The 13,507-nt window shown below is 49.0% G+C and overlaps 1 protein-coding gene across 1 annotated transcript in view; it reads right to left on the bottom strand.

The window, feature by feature from the left end:
• Positions 1–13,507, bottom strand: part of HNRNPUL1 (heterogeneous nuclear ribonucleoprotein U like 1) — a 173,085-nt gene that overhangs the window by 20,405 nt on the left and 139,173 nt on the right. The window contains exon 13 of the mRNA XM_029571581.1: positions 5,945–6,162. Coding sequence (XP_029427441.1) covers positions 5,945–6,162 — 218 coding nt within the window. The remainder of the gene's footprint in view (positions 1–5,944; positions 6,163–13,507) is intronic.

Here is a 13,507-nt window from a genome sequence, read left to right as displayed (position 1 = left end):
GAACGGAAGGAAAGGCCCTTCTAAAGGAAGAAAAGGACCAACGATTCCGGGGCGGAGCACACAGACACACCCGACTCCGCACAAACAGATTCAAAGACCTTCCGGACACGCAAGTAAGCCAGAGGAGTCTACTGTTTCCGGGCCCGCAATAAGGTGGAGATGACCTCCTCCCTATAGCCCTTATGCCACAGGTGTCGCTGTTCAAAAGCCAGGCCGCTAGACAGAAGCGATCGGCCTGGTCGAAAAAGACAGGCCCCTGCCGAAGTAGACGAGGGAGATGACCAAGTCGGAGGGGTCCATCCATTGCCAGGCTGATGAGACCTGCAAACCATGGCCATAGTGGCCACCCGGGTGCTACCAGAACCACAGGTCCCAGGTGGAGCTCTAATCTTCTGAGAACTTTCCCCACCAGGGGCCACGGAGGGAACACGTACAGAAGGACGTCCGCCGGTCAAGAGAGAGCCAGAGCATCCACGCCCTCCGAGCCGTGCTCCCTCCAGCGGCTGAAGAACCGATAAGCTTTGGAGTTGCACTGGGTCGCCATGAGGTCGAGGTGGAGGGGGGGGGGGGGAACCCCACCTGTCCACTATCAAAGCCATGGCCACGACCGAGAGCTCCCACTCCCCCGGATCGAGCGAGTGACGGCTGAGGAAATCGGCTTGAACATTCTCCTTGCCCGTGATGTGGGAGGCTGCCAGTCACTGCAGATGCCGTTCCGCCCATGCGAAGAGACGGATGGATTCTAGGGCCATCAGGGAACTGCGGGTGCCTCCTTAGCGAGTGATGAATGACACGGTGGTGGAGTTTGGAGCGGCATTCCCTGAAGGAGATGGGGGAGAGACAGCCACCACTGCAAATCAGCGACTGTAGGGTCCAAGAACGGAAGGACCATGTGGAACTGTTCCGACACCGGCTGCCAATGGGATAGCAAGGCTTTCTGCGACGAACGCATATGAGCAAATGCCCAGGAGACTAGATCGATGGCGGAAGCCATGGATCCCAAGACTTGCAAGTAGTCCCAGGCCGTTGGGGAAGGCAGCGAAATCAGAGTCTGAATCCGCTCGATCAGCTTGAGAGCTCGCGTAAGAGGTAGGAAGACCTCGCCCACCCGGGTGTCGATGTGGGCCCCCAGGAAATCTAACTCCTGGGAGGGTTGAAGGTTGCTCTTGGAGAAATTCACTGTCCACCTGAGAAACGCAAGGAGAGCTAACACGCGTACCGCCGCAATCACTGTTCGTAATGTTTCCATCCGAAAACATAGAACGCACAATGTCGCAATGACCCTTTGCAGATCCAGAATGGGCCAAAATGAGCCCTCCTTCTTGGGAACCACAAAATACACAATACCTTTCCTGACTGTACTCCTTGAGCAGCACTGGGAGGATGGCTTCCAATCGCTGCAGAGTAGCAGATTGTCCTGCACCACCGTTCGCTTGGCAGGCGAAGTGCAAAGGGACACTACAAAGGCCTCCTTCAGGGGTTGAGAAAATTCTGACGTGTCTCATTACTTCTAGCACCCACTGAGCCGAGGTAATTCTGGTCCACTGCTCGTAAGAACGGGACAGCCCTTCCTCTGACAGCCACGAGGGAGGAGTGGACCAGCCTACTTTCATTGGGTGGGCTTGACACTTCCGGACCCCTGTCTGGAACCCTCTCTGGCTGATCTTAGGGTCCCCTGAAAGGACCGCTACTGTCCTGATCCCTGCTTCTGTGAAGAACTGGATGAACTTCTGCTGACACGAAACCTCATCTCTTGGAAGTGAGAGTGAGACGGAAAGGTTTTTTAGTGCCCTTCTTATCCTCTGACAACCTATTCCCCCTTAAGAGTCTGCCAGATGCTTCATCAGCTTCTCCAGGTCCTCAGCGAACTGCCCCTTAAAAGGGAGATTAGCACCTTTGACCAAACATCCGTCAACTAATTGCAGATCCAGAAGGAGCATTCGCACGGACACCATGTTCCTAGCTAAAGTGCGAAGCAAATCATATAGGAAAAAATAAAGCCCCTGCAGCCGCACGCACCGCTGTCTGGGTGCTGAACGGACAGCACAAGCCGTACGAGTCTCTCCTCCTCAAAGCTGAGCAGACCGAACACAGCAAGGAAAAAATTAACTGCACAGATGTTCCTGAAAGGCCCCAGTCTCCCCAAGGAAGGACAGAAAGGGGACAGCAAGATACTCTCCTGCTTCTGGGGCTCCAGGACACTTCCACAGGCTGGCTTCAGAGGGAAGCCCTCAGGGGGAAGAGCAAGGGAACCAGGATCAATTCCAAAGTGGAAGCCACAGACCCAAGAACCTGCAGATAATCCCAGACACTGGGAACCGCCCTGTCTAACAAACTGCCAATCTGTCCCTGGATCTTGACAATCCACTCCTTGGTAAGAAAAACTCTCCCGAGCCCAGTGTCTAAGCACACTCCCAGAAATTCCAGAACTTGAGACAGTATTAGCTGTCTCTTGAGCAAATTCACAACCCAGCCAAGGGATCGTAAGCACTATTGCCACCGAACGGTGACAAAGGTCCTCTGACTTTGCACGAATCAACCAGTCCAAATACGGGCGAACCAGGATGCTCTCCTGCCGAAGATCTGCTGCCACTATGACCATCTCCTTTGTAAAGGTCCTTAGTGTTGTTGCCAACCCAAAAGGCAGGGCACAAAACTGAAAATGATCTCAGAGGATCATGAACCTGAGAAACCTTTAATGGTCTGGACGAACTGGAATATGGATACACGCCTCGGTCAAATCTAGAGAAGGCAAAAACTCCCCTATGTGCACTACAGTGATCAACGACCTTAACATTTCCATCGGAAAATGAAGTACCTCAAGTGCCAGATTCACCTTCTTTAAATCCAGAATCAGAAGAAAAGCGCAGTCCTTCTTTGGGACCACAAAATAAATGGAATACATTCCTGTTTCCTGCTCCTTGACCGGTACTGGGACGATGGCCCCCCAACAAACAAAGACTGATAGTTTCACGAACTACTTGTCTTTTCTGCTCATAAGTGCAAGGGGACCTTATGAAAAAATCCTTTAAACGGATGAGCAAATTCTAAAGTGTAACCGTGTTCTATCACACTAGGACCCACTGATATAATGTGATCTTGGCCCACTCAAGAAAAGATGTTAACTGACCTCCGATTTTTAGAACGGAGGAGCAGGCTGGCCTCGCTTCATTGGGAGGACTTGGAACCGAAGGCTCCCTGACTGGTACCATTTCTGATTGGTCTACGGCCTTGAAAGGACTGATTCCAAGCCTGCTGCCTCCCAGCACCTTGTCTCTGACCTCCTCCCGAAGAACGAGACTGCCGGGGACATCGGTTCAACCGGAAACGAGCCCATGCCAAAGAGAAATCTCTGCCGACCTTTGGTTTGTCCTCTGGAAGCTTGTACTCCTCCAAGTCCTCATCAAAAAGAAGCTTCTCCTTAAAAGGGAGCAATCCCAGCTGAGACAGACAAAACATCTGCAGACCAGGTTCCTTAATCACAGAAGCCTTCTAAGCGCAGACTGTGGACATCCCGATTCATCTGGATCTGACTCCAGGAGGTCGTCGTCCTCCTTCCCCAGCAGAGGATCCCGGGTCCCCCAGGGCTCTGAGAGTCTTCAATCTGCTGGCTACAGCAGTGGCAGCAGGGCAATATCCTTGCAGGCCATCAGTCACGGCAGCAAAAGAAGATAAACTGGCCACCTTTTCCGCCGAAATCAGGAAGACATCTTCAGGCTGTTCAGCTCCCTCTGCATTACCTGCGGAGGATCCCTGTCTATCTGAGGCTCTATGAGCTGCTTTCTCCCCCTGAAGATGCAGCAGGAGCAAGTGCCAGGAAGAGAGAGAGGCACGTGCATCTCCCACATGCCGCACGGCATTGTTGTAAAATTACATTTTTTTTTTTATAAAAGCTGCACCAGGTCGCCTGCACCAACACTACCAAAACCAGACCTCAAGATCACCCGACGTCCTCGTGGAACGCAGCGAAACCCAATCAAAGCACCTGACTGGCACAACAAAAAGCAAAAACAGCGAGACCTTTTTTTTTTCCTCCCAAAACTTTATACAAAAGCCTTCCCTACTTGCAGCTGCAGGCTCCGGCTGTCCACCTGTAGGAGGGAGGAGGGGAAACTGGTCCCACCAGTTATATCCCCTCTCAGTGGGTCAAGGATCCAGACAGACCCAGGTGTTTCCAACCTCCCACTCGTCCACTCCTCTACTTGAAAGGATGGCCCCCGGCAGGATCTACTAACCTTCAGGAAGGGCTAAGTAGTGATGCAACGAATCGCAACCAATCGATCTCCAATATGGAGTACCTCAGGGATCCTCGCTATCCTCAACCCTTTTTAATATTTATATGCTCCCATTGTGCAGAATTCTATCAGGCCTCTAACACATTTTGTCTATGCTGACGACGTTCAGATTTTAATACCGATTCAAAATTCTATCGACCAAACTCTCAAGCTCTGGGATATATACCAATCCGCCATTGAAAAGGTATTAACCCAAATTAATCTTTCCCTTAACACTAATAAAACTGAAATTCTATACATCTCACCCAAATTAAGCAAGACTAAAGAGCTTGAAATTCAAGAAGCAGCAAAAAATGACCTCATCTCCCTAGAAGTAAGAGATCTAGGGATCCTCATAGATGGCGAATTCTCAATGAAATCTTGCGTTAAAAAAATCATAAGCGATGGTTACTTTAAATTAAATATCCTCAAAAAATTAAAACCTCTCCTATTCCCAAAAGATTTTAGAACCGTTTTACAGGCACTTGTCTTGTCAAGATTAGACTACTGCAACTCACTATTTTTAGGCCTACCTGCAAATATTACAAGACCACTGCAACTTCTGCAAAATTCAGCAGCTAGACTTCTGACAGGAACTAGAAGATCCGAACATATCACCCCAATACTGAAAGAACTTCACTGGCTACCGGTCAAATACAGGGCTCAGCATAAAATCTTGTCCCTAATTCATAAAACCCTATACAATGAAAAAATTGAATGGCTAACTTCATCACTTCATTTCCACATCCCTTCTAGAATCACTAGATCAACCGGAACAGGGATGTTGCCAATTCCTTCCCCTAAAATTGCCCATCTAAATAATGTAAGAGAAAAAACTCTATTGCTGGACCCCAACTATGGAATTCTATTCCACAGGAATTACGACTAGAAGCAGACATCAAATTATTTAAAAAAAATGGCATTAAAACTTGGCTTTTTAAACAAGCCTTCCAAGAGTTATTAATATGAGTTCAAACTGCTGAATTTATACCAAGGTAATGTATATATTTTTGATTTTATTATCTCTACTCCTACTATACTGTCTCTCTGATTAAATTTTTAGATTTAGCCTATTTTTAATTTACTATTTTATGTACATTATGAAACTATATACCTACTTTTTTCTTTTGGAAATGCAAATATTTTTAAATGAATATTTGCTAACTACTGTAAACCGATTTGATATGCTCGCATGAAAATTCGGTATATAAAAACTATTAAATAAATAAATAATGCTAACCCTAAGAATACTTTTAAAATCCTTTTTTTTTTATTCTTCTCAGACTGCAGGATTTGCACCACCTTGCTGGAGACTGAGAATTACTGACTGACTGCAGGTGGCACACCAGCTTAAGTGACAGTGTCAGTAAAACTTTCTCTGATTCCATCTACTGGAAGGGAGGTAAAACCCAGGAGTCTGAAGTGACCCGGGTACGCACAGGGAAAATCCTCCTACCCATGCCTCTTCCTACCAAATGCCAGCACCACAAGCAGTTTCAAAACTTGTGGGCTGGCGATACTCATTTGCACAGCATGGAATTAGCACAGCTGACATATGAGTTTTGAGAAAGGGGTATGAAAAAGGTTGCCAACCTTAGCTGGAAAAAACTATCCAAGTGTCCTAACAATAAGCAGTGTTGGCAGGCATGAGAGAGTGCGCCGCTCCTTACCTGCCCTTGGCTGTAGCTAGCAGGCGTGCTAGGGGTTGGGACACTGCTGCTTTTGTAGCTGCTCACAGTGCGCACAGGGCTGTAGCTCTGGTGCTGCTGCTGCTGCTGTTGTTGTTGCTGTGGGTTATTTCTGTTGTAACCACCTCGATTACTGGAGTTACTGTCTCGATTCCCACTTCCCCACCGATTCTGGGTATAGCCACTTCCATGGCTGAAACCTAATATAAGACAAAACCCAAAGGACCAAAAACAATCAGAATAGCAGAGAGCGAGAGATCCAGTGAGCAGACTTTTTAAAACTCTTCTAAGTAAGCTGACCTGATGGCGGTGCCCAATAGGATATCGAATAGATTCGGGAATATCTGTAGTTCAAGCTAATCCAGCTCCAAAAACCATGCTTGCTGGTCAACACTGGGAAATCACAAAAGTGGTTTCCACAGTCACAGTTTGGCAAGGGAGAGAAAAGAAAATACCAGGAACCTTTCACAATGAATCCAAGGTGCAATCAAGAAATGGAGAAATTACTCACCTGATAATTTTGTTTTCCTTAGTGTAGACAGATCGACTCAGGACCAATGGGTTATATGCTCCCCTGCTAGCAGAGGAGACAGAGTCAGGTTTCAAAGCTGACGTCACCCTAGATACACCTGTGCAGTGACCTCAGCTTTTCGGTATTCTCTTCAAAAGCCATTGTGGACATACTATTGAAAAACTTGATTAAAACCAGCTTGACTAAAAACAGATAACCGTAACCGTACTCAAACACTGAACCGCAGCAAGATTATAGATGCCCTGATCTAGGGATTGGGCGACGGCTTACCCGTAATCTCTTGGAATCGATATTCATTTCACGGCAGATTCCTTGGCACCGTTCTTGGGCAGCCACAGGCGGGATGCTGAGTCCATCTGTCTACACTAAGGAAACAAAATTATCAGGTAAGTAATTTCTCCATTTCCTAGCATGTAGCCAGACTCAGGACCAATGGGATGTACAAAATCCGATCAGGGCGGGAGGCTGGCCGCGGTCCAGTTAACACTACCCTTGCAAGGGCTGTGTCCTCTCAGGCCAGAACTTCCAGGCGATAGAACCCGGACAAGATGTGTAAGGAGGACCACATCGCTGCTCGGCAGATGTCAACGGGAGACAATCTAGCTTCTGCCCAGGAGACTGCCTGAGCCCTAATGGAATGAGCTTTAAACTGAAAGGGTAATGGCTTTCCTGCTTCCACATAGGCTCCCGTGACCACCTCCTTGATCCAGCGAGCTATGGTAGCCCACAAAGCTGGTTCGCCCTGCATCCTTCCACCGTGAAGAACAAACAAGCAGTCCATCTTGCAGACTGGTTCTGAAACTTCCAGATACTGCAACAAAAGCCTAACGTCCAAAAGGCAGAGGTGACAGTATTCTTCCACATCCTTGTGCCTATCTAGGGATGGCAACAAAATGGACTGATTCAAATGAAACTCCGAGACTACGATAGGCAAGAAGGATGGAATGGTACAAAGTTGTAATGCTCCTGGGGTTGTCCAGAGGAACGATTCCCAATATGACAATGCCTGTAGTTCAGAGATGCAACATGCCGAGCATATAGCCACAAGGAACACAGTTTTCAGGTTTAACAAGCGCAAGGAAAGACTGTAGTGGCCGAAAGGAAGAACCTGCCAAAAACTCCAATACTAGATTAAGATTCTACAAGGGAACCTACCACCATAGGGGTGGCCAGAGGTGCTTTACTCCTTTCAGAAAACAGGCTATGTCTGGATGAGCAGACAGGCAGACTCTGTTCATTTTGCCCCTGAAAACAGGAGAGGGCCTCTACCTGCACCTTCAAGGACTTAAAGGTCAAACCTTTATTGAAGCTGTCCTGTAAAAATTCCAGAATTCGTGAGATTTTGACTGAGGGGAAACACCGCGTTCCTCGCACCAGGCCTCAAATACTCTCCAGACCAGCATATATGCTAGGGACGTAGAGAACTTCCACACACGGAGTAAGATGGCAATTACTGCTGCCAAATAGCCACATTTCATCAGGTGAGCCCTCTCAAGGGCCAAAACGTAAGACAGAATAGAGTCAGATCCTCCTGAAGGACTGGTCCCTGCTGAAGAATGTCCCAGTACGGTGGGAGGCGCAGGGGGGTCTCCACCAGGAATCTCCGCATGTCTGCATACCACGGACGCCTGGGCTAATCTGGAGCTATTAAAACTAATCCCCTGTGGCGCTCAATTCTGCAAATGACCTTACCCAGCAGGGGCAACTGAGGGAAGGCGCATAGCAAGCCCTCTTACAGCCAGGTCTGAACAAAGAGAGTCAATCCCCAGGGACCACTGATCTATTCTGCAACTGAACAATTGGGGAACCTTTGATTTGTGAGATGCGGACACCAAGTCGATGGACAGGAGGTCTCTGTGATCTGGAATTATATAGCCTTACCAAGGTAAACTCCACTGCCTCATAAAATTGAGTCAAACAACCCTCGATGACTGGGACTGAGGACTGGGCTGGCTTCAAATCATTATGCAGTTTGGCTCTGCCACTCCTGGACCTCTGTTAGGCAGACGTCCACGAAATGACTGGTCCCAGGACTGCGATCTCCCCGAAGTCTGCCTCCGGCCAGCACCTGGAGCTCTGCTCTGGTGGAAAACGCCTCTGCCCCCGAAAACGAGAGTGCACAGGAAGAAATCCTTTTGACCCTTTGGGCTTGTACTCTGGTAGCTTGAGCACTTTGTCGCCTCCCAGATGCTTTATCAGCTGCTCCAAGTCTTCTCCAAAAAGGAGCTTGCCCTTAAAAAGGCAAAGCTCCCAGTTGAGCCTTTATTGAAACATCCACTGACAAATTCCATAAGCAAAAGGAGCCTCCTAGCCGAGACCGCAGACATCATCATCCCGGAAGAAGTGCTAATGAGGTCATACAAAGTATCGGCCCATAGGCAACTGCCACCTCGAAGCATTCTGCCTGTTTCAAATCCTGGGGTGACAAAGCCTTGTTACCTTGTAACTGCTGCACCCACCAAAAGTTAGCCCAAAGCATAAAACTGCTACACACTGCAGCACACATATGCCCAGAGCAGACACCTCAAATATCTTCTTAAGGTGCACCTCGAGCTTCCGGTCCTGCAAATCCTTCAGAACTGCTGCACCAGCTACTGGCCTGACCCTGTAAGCCAGCCATGACCAGATCCACCGAATTCTGGTCAGACTCCTACTGCAGAATCGTTATCGCTAACTCCACCAGGGCATGCGGATTCATAGGTCCCAGTTCCTCCTTTTGAAACAGGCAATCTACTTTGGGATTGTCCCCTTCCATAGAGGAAACCTTTGCCAATTCCTCATCTGGATCCTGCCCAACCCTGGGTGGAATCAAGTCGGGAGAACTGTCCCCAGATGGCATCCCACAATTGGACTACTCTGAGGAACCGTCCTTGCTGGACCCTGACACTGTTAGGCTGAGTACTCTGAATCCTCATGGCCCCCTAAAACGTAAACTTCTTTTTGGGCCGAGCAGCTGAAGCTTTCCACGTGGAAGGGGGGGGTGGGGGGGTGCCCCGCACTGCACCGGGCCAGAAAGGCTTCATATGCATGAGAATAAACTCCACGGAAAAGGGAGCAGGATCCGGAAAATCCCCCATCAGAAGATCTGACTCCTGCTCAGACTGCCCCTCCTGGGCTTCATCGGGGCTGGAATTCGCAGAGGACAGAGGTGGCGTGAGATCCCCTCCCCCCTGCTGACCTCTCTGCAGAAGCTATGAATGTTTTCAAAATGGCCACCGTTCCCACGCTGAGCAGGAACGGATTAGTAGCCTCTGCCAACGCAGGCAGTGACCTTCCAAGCTCGCGCTGCCTCAACGATGTCGCTGCAGCCCCTTCCTGATGAGCCCTCCCTGCTGGAGAGGCATTGGGAGTATCGGCTGGCCCTCGACAATTGCGAGCTTTGCTCACCACACACAGCACTGCGAATCCCTTGCAGCATGGCTTGGTCTGACTGACTGCTCGGCACATGCCCGCAGAGAAGGGAGGGAGAGAGCCACAAAGACCAGAACCCTCTGAACGGCTTACCTTCCCCTCTGCCACCGACATGAAGAGCCGAAAGAAAACAAGGCCCCTGTCGTATAACGTTAACATTTCTCTTTTGGGCTTCTTTTTTTTTTTGGTAAACTTTATAAGAATTAACAAAACACTGTTCTGATTGAAGGGTGGCAGAGGCTTCCTTCAATCCTCTTGTAAGTGAGAGAACTGGACCACCAGCTATCACCTCTGGTGTGATTCAGTGAGTAAATTAGAATCCCTAACCCCTGCTCATCGTGCCCTGCAACCAGGAGGGATGGTCCCACCAGGACCTGCCAACCTCCTGAAAGGATAAACATTCTCTTTTTGAAACTAAAAATCCTCTTCTATTTTATCTTATTCTTTTTTTTTTGGTTGAAAAACTCAGGTACAGAACAGCAGGTTTTGCACCTCCTCTATCTGCTGAAGACAGAGAAATGCTGAGGAATTGCAGGTGGAGTCGGCAAAACTTTCTCTGAATCCATCTGCTGGAAGGGAGACAAAACCCAGGAGTATGGACTGATCTGGGTACATACAGGGAACTGAGTTCAGCTGGCTCGTGCTTAAAAGTTTTGTGCGCACAGATTTCAGGCGCAGGTGTGGGTTGCAGTGAGGCACACACACAGCCCGAGCGCCCGGCTTTACCTAAATTCTGCGCATAGACAGTTGTGTGCACACGTAGTTTTGCACACTGCTCATACCAACGCTTTATGGCGAGCAATACAAGACGCACAAAAACGCACGCAAGATGGCGCTGCTGTGGCCTACCATGTGGTGTACCTATCGAACCTAAAGTGGGGCCTAGCCCACTTGTACTCAACCTGCTCAGAAGCCCACTTCTTCTTACCCCAATGGGATCGGGAACAATGCTAGTATGGTGCGCCGAGCAAGGAGACCTGAGGAAGTCTAACCAAAACCCCTCCAACGTCTCTGAATCAGGAGGAATATATATATTTTTTAAACATACCTGGGCTCAGCGCTTACCAGCTGAGTACAGAGACTGTCTCTGGCTGTGGGGAGAGAGGGCTTTGGTAGTCACCACCGTGCTCTGCTTCCTGCACCCGCGCTGCCTTTCAGCTGCTTCAACAGCAAAGTCCATGCCGGGCACCGGCTACCAGACCAAGGCACACCTTTGAGGAATCTCTGAAATCACTTCAGGAATTCTCAATTGGGGGAGGGACCTTTAGGTATCACCGCAGGAGATTGGGACTCAATCTTTCTCCAATTTAAAAGTAGAATTTCCTCTTCTAAAAGGTACAGCAATCCTCATAGGGAAAGCACGTCCACATCTACTAGGAAAGCAAATGTTGCTTACCTGTAACAGGTGTTCTTACAGGACAGCAGGATGTTAGTCCTCACATATGGGTGACATCATCAGGATGGAGCCCAATCACGGAAAACTTCTGTCAAAGTTTCCAGAACTTTGACTAGCCCCTACTCGGCATGCCCAGCATGGCACCAACCCTGCAGCCAGCAGGGGTCCCCCTTCAGTCTTATTTAAAAGCTACAGGCAGTGCCGAAAAATAAAATAATAAAACATTACGAACCCAACACCGTGGGGCGGCGGGCTTCGTGAGGACTAACATCCTGCTGTCCTGTGAGAACACCTGTTACAGGTAAGCAACATTTGCTTTCTCACAGGTCAAGCAGGATGGTAAGTCCTCACATATGGGTGAGTACCAAGCTGAGGATGTCCGAACATGCACCAAATGTACCCAAAGGCGTGCAACAGGCACAACAACTGGGGTGGAATTTGGTAGAGGGCATCCTGAACCCCACCGGGCAGGCGGAAGGGTGTTGGTACGTCATGTTGTAAAGAGCTTACGAAGGACAGACTGGCCAAAGATGGAATCTTGTCTTCCGGCTTTGTCCAAGCAATACTGGGTTGCAAAGGTGTGGAGAGAACTCCAGGTGGCAGCCCTGCAAATGTCAGAAAGCGGCACCGATCATAGGTGAGCTACTGAAGTCGCCATGGCCCTCACAGAGTGTGCTTTAACACGGTCTTGAAATGGAATGCCCGCTTGCTGATAGCAGAAGGATATGCAGTCCGCCAACCAGTAGGAGAGAGTCTGTTTACCCACGGGCTTCCCCAATTTGTTAGGGTGGAAAGAGAAGAACAATTGTGTGCTTTCCCTGTGGGCAGCTGTATGGTCTAGGTAGAATGCTAGAGCCCGATTACAGTCAAGGATATGCAGAGCCTGTTCTCCTGGATTGGCATGGGGCCTGGGAAAAAAGGTAGGTAGTATGATGGATTGATTGAGATGAAAAACCAAAACCTACCTTAGCTAAGAATTTAGGGTGAGTGTGGAGCACCTCCCGGTCCTGCAGAAGCTTAGTGTAAGGCGGATAGGTAACTAGGGCCTGCAATTCACTAACTCTGTGAGCTGAAGTGATAGCCAAAAGGAAAATCACTTTCCATGTGAGATATCGAAGTTCACAAGAGTGAAGAGGCTCGAATGGTGGTTTCATGAGCCGACCCAGAACCAGATTAAGGTCTCAAGAAGGGGCCGGAGGACGTAGCGGAGGCTTGATGTGGAGCAAGCCCTTCAAAAAACGTGTGACAAGGGGTTGTACTGATATAGGGACATCCCTGACACCTTTATGGAAGGCGGCTACCGCACTGACATGCATTCTAATGGAAGAAGTCTTTAGACCTGACTGACAGATGCCAGAGATAGTCCAGAAACTTCGGGATTGGACAGGAAAAGGGGTCAAGGGACTGAGAAGAGCACCATGACGTGAACCTTTTCCATTTGTAAGAGTAAGCTTTTCTCGTGGAAGGCTTCCGTGAAGCAATCAAGACACGGGAAACCGGTTCAGAAAGGTTAAGTGGCTGAAGGATTAACCTTTCAACATCCATGCTGTCAGGGACAAGGCTTGAAGATTGGGATGGCGTAGGCACCCGTCGTTTTGAGTGATCAGAAGCGGGTCCTTTCCCAAGGGAATGTGCCTGCGGATGGAGAGATCCTGAAGTATTGGAAACCACACTTGGCTTGGCCAGTGAGGTGCTATCAGGATCATGGTTCCCTTGTTCCGATGTAATTTCACGAGAGTCTTCGAGAGAAGAGGAAGTGGAGGGAATGTGTAGAGCAGACCAGTTGCCTATGAGAGGGAGAATGTGTCTCTGGGTAGAGAGAGTTTGCTGTGAATGAGAGAGCAGTTCTCCATTTTGTGGTTTTGTGGGGACAAAAAGAGGTCTAACCGAGGATATCTCCATTGTTGGAAGATGGAGATCGCTACCGAGGGGTTGAGAGACCACTCGTGCGGTTGAAAGACGCGACTCAGCTTGTCTGCCAGCACATTGTCCACTCCCAGCAACCAGGTGGCCCTGAGGTACATCGAGTGGGGGAGAACTTCCGCCCAGATCTGCGCAGCCTTGGGGCCTACTAGAAACCTCAGGTATTTGCGATGAGCTGGAGTTATCACAATATGAGTGTATGCATCCTGGATGTCCAGAGAGCAGAGCCAGTCTCCTCTTTGAAGAAGAGAAAGAAGCGAGCCCAAGGAGACCATCTTGAATT

The sequence above is a fragment of the Rhinatrema bivittatum genome, chromosome 11 (genome assembly GCF_901001135.1).
Source record: "Rhinatrema bivittatum chromosome 11, aRhiBiv1.1, whole genome shotgun sequence".
NCBI classification, from domain to species: domain Eukaryota; kingdom Metazoa; phylum Chordata; class Amphibia; order Gymnophiona; family Rhinatrematidae; genus Rhinatrema; species Rhinatrema bivittatum.
This window is presented reverse-complemented; position numbering and strand designations above follow the sequence as displayed.